At 39.5% G+C, this 5700-nt stretch overlaps 2 protein-coding genes across 2 annotated transcripts in view; one reads left to right on the top strand and one right to left on the bottom strand.

The window, feature by feature from the left end:
• Nucleotides 1-1001, top strand: part of rnf26 (ring finger protein 26) — a 2871-nt gene extending 1870 nt beyond the window's left edge. Inside the window, exon 1 of the mRNA XM_072462918.1 lies at nucleotides 1-1001. This exon is cut by the window's left edge and continues 1870 nt beyond it. The gene's annotated coding sequence lies outside the window, so the exon portion shown is untranslated.
• Nucleotides 1002-2961: 1960 nt separating this feature from the next.
• c1qtnf5 (C1q and TNF related 5) lies at nucleotides 2962-5480 on the bottom strand. Its single transcript, XM_072458204.1, has 3 exons — nucleotides 4677-5480; nucleotides 3779-4019; nucleotides 2962-3692 (listed from the first exon to the last, which is right to left on the bottom strand). Exons 2-3 carry the CDS (start codon nucleotides 4005-4007, stop codon nucleotides 3172-3174), a joined length of 750 nt encoding a protein of 249 aa, XP_072314305.1. The 5' UTR covers nucleotides 4008-4019; nucleotides 4677-5480; the 3' UTR covers nucleotides 2962-3171.
• Nucleotides 5481-5700: the final 220 nt, after the last annotated feature.

Genomic DNA, 5700 nt, shown 5'->3' with positions numbered 1-5700 from the left:
TCGGTTGATCAATGTTGAAAGGGTTGTGGTGTAGAAGCCTTAAGGAACTCTCTTTTTGATGCTATAATTAACCACCTTTTTGTCTTAAGTAAAATAGGATTGTGCTTTTTTTGCAGAGCCAAGGGGGGAAGTGGGAACAACACGATGCTATGGATGCATTACAGTGCACAATAATCTTTTTTTTATTGCTCCTTTTTTACTCTGTTGTGGAGGTATTTTTAGTAGGGCTGTTGTCGACTAAAGAATACAATAGTCGAAACATGGTGCTTGCAAAATATCTCCAAACTTTCATTCTCGATCAGACTCACAGCTCCTTCCCAAACTTCTTTGTGCTGTGATCCATATAAATATTTATAATTGCAATAATTATTAGAATAACTAACTGTTTGGTCGACCAAGACTCCATCGACCGATTAATTAGGAGTAAACAGCTAAAGGCCTACAACTATATTTTTTTTACCATGTACTTCATTCCGTCAGGATTAAACTGAGCAAAATTAAAAAAAAAATAAAGATTAATTAGTGATTTTATTGTGTGCCACCTTTGACAAAAAAAAAAGTTATTTGTGCGTTCTTGGCTTATTTCAATGATCTATAAGCGCCTTATAGATGCTGTGCCCGTAATAAACGCCTTTTCTTTTGGGACCATAACCAAATAAGACATTATAGTGTTCTTTTGTGTTGGACGTTTACATTGCACATATGGAGCACCAGTATTATTCTGTTATTGCTGATGTTTAATTATATGGTGTCATGGGTTGTTTTTTTTTAAACATTTCTTGTCTGTTATTTTTGTGAATCATGGTCGAATGACAAACGAAAGGCAGAGAATCTTCCAAATGCAATGTTTAACGAAATGTTCCCTTTAGCGAGACCGGACTGTTGTAATTATTCAGGTATTTCTAAAATGCTGAAAGAATCTGAGAGCTGTTTGATGTATTGAATATTCTCTTGAAGACATGGTGATTTGCCCTCTTAATAAAAAGCTATAAATACCATCAGCAATATTGTGTTACAATGCATTATGTAGACAAAGAAATTATCAGACTTCTAGACCATATACTTAATGGATTTGTATTAAACATAAAACCTATTTGACCTGTAAGCCCAGAACCATTTTTGTTTATACTTTTAACAGAGGATAGGAACTTAAATCTCTGGAAAGTGTTATACTCGGGGGTCCTCTTCCTTTTCACCCAGTGCCCTTAGCCAGGAACTGTGTGGGAAAACTGTCTACTTATGTAACTCCATTTGTTTTACGCTCCTTCTTTGTGCATTTAATCTTGTCCCAATGAGCAGGAGTCAGCGTAAACATAGTTAGTCAACTGAAATGTAGTTATAAACAGTAGTGGGCTGCAGCTGACCCCTAACCTCCCTTTGGGGATCTGGTGAAAGAGACTTACTTCACTATACATACATGCTATCGGATGGCCATGAGATAATGTGGCTATTTTTGTTTAGTAGGGAAAACCACTGCTGACAAATGTATGGAAAACAAAGCACGCAGATAGGACTGATAGAATCTTTCATGAGAGTTGCTGCACTATATCCAACTGATGTGAGGTCAATATTATAGTGCAAGTCTGTATCATAATGCTGGTCTGGTTGGTCACGTTTATAGGCATCAGCCCACTACAACCTGAAGTAAACAACTCAGGTCCATCTTATTTGACTTTAACAACGTTTGGAAATGATTGGATGGGCCTTTTGCATGAGCTTAGCAGCCACACGTGTATTATGAGCAGAGGAGGGGCCGTGCCTTATTGATCTGTCTACGTCTGTGCAACTTCATAAATTAGGTTTCAATTCAGGTTAGAGCGTTGCATTCGACTCCTGTGTAGTTTGGTTATAGCCCGTCATGACGCCTACTGTGAGCAAAGCTGTCTGCAGTTACTGGTCTGCATTTTAAAGGCTGCATTGTAACTTTTCTTGTCTCCATGGAGATGTTATTGCTTTCCCTGAGTATGGCATTAAAAATATCATTCTTGTATTTATTCGATGATGGTGTTTCGCTCTCAAAAAACAAAACAAAAAACAGATAAAATAGTCGCCTCTCCACAGCTTTGACCAGTAACTTAACCTAGCGGCGTCACCTGTTTCTCTCATGCCATGGGACAGAGGGTAGATGTAATATTATCTCTGAACCTTCCATTCAAAGTACTGACATCTCCATGGAGACAAGCAAATGGCAGATTCTGTACAGAAAAGTTATAAGAACCTCATTCATTTGCCTACATTGTGGACTCACTCACTCCAATCACTCCAAACATGTAGGTTTTGACCTTTTGAGTGTTTTTAATGCTATTGACTGCGTACTAATACTGCCACCTGCTGGAGAAAATGTGATATATGCAAAGGCATTAGGTGCATGTTACAGAGGGTTAAGAACAGTTGTTTTAACTGCTATGCTGCTATAATTGTGTATTTGGTGTGCAATTCTTGGGTACTTTTGTTACACATAGACGTTCGTTTTTATTTGTTGCTGCTTGTTAGTGGATAGTTGGTGTTGTGTGTTAGTGGATAGTTCAGAAATGTCAGTGTCTGGTCTTCATCCACATGGAGAAGCTGCCGTGGTCTCATGGGAATCATTTTGACTTTGTGACGGACTAAAGTTCTTTAAACCTGCAAGTTATTCTATCTGCCACACGATAAAGGGCGTTTTCATTTAGAGCGCAAGTATGATTAGAATAACAGTGCAACAAACAAGGTAATCACCCTAAGCCGTAATAAAGAAGAAATGTGGTGACATCATGGAGAGTTCTCTTGAAGCAGTTTTCTTTCCTGCTTCTGGCTAAATGTTGTAATTTTTTAATGTTGGATTAGGAAAATTAGATAATGTCTTCAGATGGACAGTCCAGACAAGTCCTTGTATGGCTCACATAATATGCTGTATTTAGACATTTTCTGACAGGAGTTCACTTTTTTCCATTGGCTATTTAGCATCGTATGACATCATCCATATTATACTTTTGTTTCATTTTATTTAGGCTACATTTCAGACAAAAAACAATCTTTATTTGTGAAGAACAAGTGAAAGAAACTAGCCTTATGAACCTGAGGCATACCACAATATGGTTGTAAGAAGAGTACTCAAAGAAGACTGTAGCTCATGCTCCAACTCAGTCATTATAACATTGTAATGTTTATGTTCAGTCTTTTTCTGAGGAAACATCAGGCAAAGACCGCCGAGTGTTTCCAGTCAGAGTAGACCAGGAAGCCACTGAAGGTGCTGTCGGTCTTGGAGCTGGTGTAGAAGCCATTGTACTCGCCCAGAGCCATCTGAACCCAGACCTGGTCTCCTGGGACCAGGTGCAGTAGGGACCCACCAGACAGAGACACTGGTTTGGGCCAGTTCCCATAAAACTGAAAGTAAGAAGCCACTGCATGTCCATTCTTCATCAAGTCAAACTGCAGGCTGGAGCGGTACACTGTGGCATGGACTGCAAAGTAATAGACTCCAGGAACTTTACAGGTGAAACGTCCTGTCTCTGCATTGTAGTCGTCCTGTTCGTTGAGCGTAATCTTATCAAAACGCACTGCAGCTTCCACGCTGAGGGGCAGTATGAGGCCCTCTGTCAGTTTGGCACTGAATGCAGATTTGGGGGCAACAGCACATTCTCCAGGCTTGCCCCCCTCTCCCTTCTGCCCGGGGTCGCCCCTATCCCCCAGTAGGCCTCTCTGTCCTGTCTCACCTGGGAATGTCATCAGTCAATGGTCAGTATTTATGACATATTTTCTTTTCACAATATAACTTTTTAGACAATAGAAACTAGTTTACCTTTGTCACCCCTGTCGCCCTTCTCCCCCTTCTCTCCAGGAGCAGCGTCCCTCCCATCCCGCCCATCCCTTCCTGGTTGACCAGGACCGCCATGAACCCCTGGGGATCCGGGGATACCAGGCTGTCCCACACACAGACTGGATGGGATCTTATTGTCGTCCAACTGGCCAGACAGACACACTTGCAGCATCAGCAGTAAGTAGATTAATGGTCGTCCAAGAGGTGTCATACCTGGTACAACCTAAAGCAAGCAAGAAGAATATCATTTATGGGCTTTTATGATTACATTTCTTTGCATGTGTGGCTTATTTGTAGGTTGTTATTATAATATTATAAATATCTGGTGAACGTTCAGTAGCACCGTTTAGATATAGTCACTATATCGGTACAACAATTGTCAATCGATTGTTTATTAAGTACTTCTATAGTAGTAATCTTGTCAGTATTGGAGGTAAATAATAGCACACATTATATTTGTATCTTTGAAGTAAAGGTCTTCAAATACACTAATGACATACCTCTAAAACTCGTCTCATACTAAATATTGTTAGTTATCTTAGATTAGCCTTAGAATATACTTCACATCTACTTTCAACAAGCAGCATTGCCAAAAATCTTATTCCAAATGTAGGTTATACTATAGAATTGAACACACGCCCTAACAATACTTTTCTTTGTTTGATGGAAAAAGCCTATTTTCATTCCTCAGATTCTTTATTTTGGATACAATAGCCAATAATCACTGTAACAATAGTAGCTACAGGTTTAGGCAGAGTTAGGGATTACAAAAATATTCAGTGAAGTTTATGAAGTGTGTCAAAACTTACTGAAACTTTCTTCATTCAAAAGGTTTCTAACATGTACCATATGAACAGCACATTTGTTTAAAATCACTTACTTGTAAAGGGTGTGGAAGAAATGAGGAAAACAGTGAACAAAATAATTCCAGTAAACGTCTCTTTCCCAACTTTGGCTGAAAACTGAGGACAGGGTAATGAAAATCCAATTAGAGCCTGAAGTGGGCGGAGAGGAGGATAGAGGGAGGAGGGAAACATTTGTACAAACTATGCCAAAAAAGGGAAACAATATTGTCACTTATAATGGCAGTTATTGGGTTGGAGGAAATAGTGTAAACATGTGTCAAAGAAGACCAGTGTACTGAATACGGGATGTTTGTTCCCAATATCGTACTTTACTGTGAAAATCTCAGGGATTACATGTATATGATGTGTCACGGACAGTATAAATCTGGCATTTCACAGTTTGTTTGATTTTGTGCCAGAATGAGTCGGCACTGTCTTCACACTGCCAAACGGACCACAAGGATCACACTCCATCTGGATAGTGCAGATGTCCAGTACTATTTAGTTCAAGACTGGTGGAACCCAATAGAAAAACACTTGCTTTATGATTAAACTAGTGCTTCATTGCTGGTGGATCCAACGTGATTAGTTTATACAAAATTGACATACAAAGTGGATTAGAAGAAACACATGCAAGATTATTGATGGCAGTAGAACTACGGGAGTATTTTGTTATGCAGATAGCAGGATATAGTGTTTTAAAGTGGATTGTTGAATGCAGTTGTGTGGCAGTAAATAGTGAAAGTGTCCAACACATCTGTTTGAGCAGTAAAACACCTTTTTATGAGGCCTGAGAGAGGGACACAGCTCTTTGAAGCAGTAGATTCTGAACCCTGACTCATCAGCTGAAGTTAGGAGGAGGGTCTCTAAAAAGCCCCTACAGAGAAACGGAGCAAGACTCTTTGTTTTCAATTAGCTTATGCCAGAATCAGCATATTTTGGATCTGCCATCATCATTTCCTGCCTAAGCTTGGGACTTGGGAGCCTAACAAGCTTGAAAAAAACAACAACGCAAAAACAGTGAGCAAAAGTTGTCTTCAAATGAACCAAGGAACAAGA

This window comes from Eucyclogobius newberryi, unplaced genomic scaffold, assembly GCF_026437365.1.
Source record: "Eucyclogobius newberryi isolate DKJ021-1_F unplaced genomic scaffold, fEucNew1.0.hap1 SCAF_10, whole genome shotgun sequence".
Lineage (NCBI taxonomy): Eukaryota > Metazoa > Chordata > Actinopteri > Gobiiformes > Gobiidae > Eucyclogobius > Eucyclogobius newberryi.
This window is presented reverse-complemented; position numbering and strand designations above follow the sequence as displayed.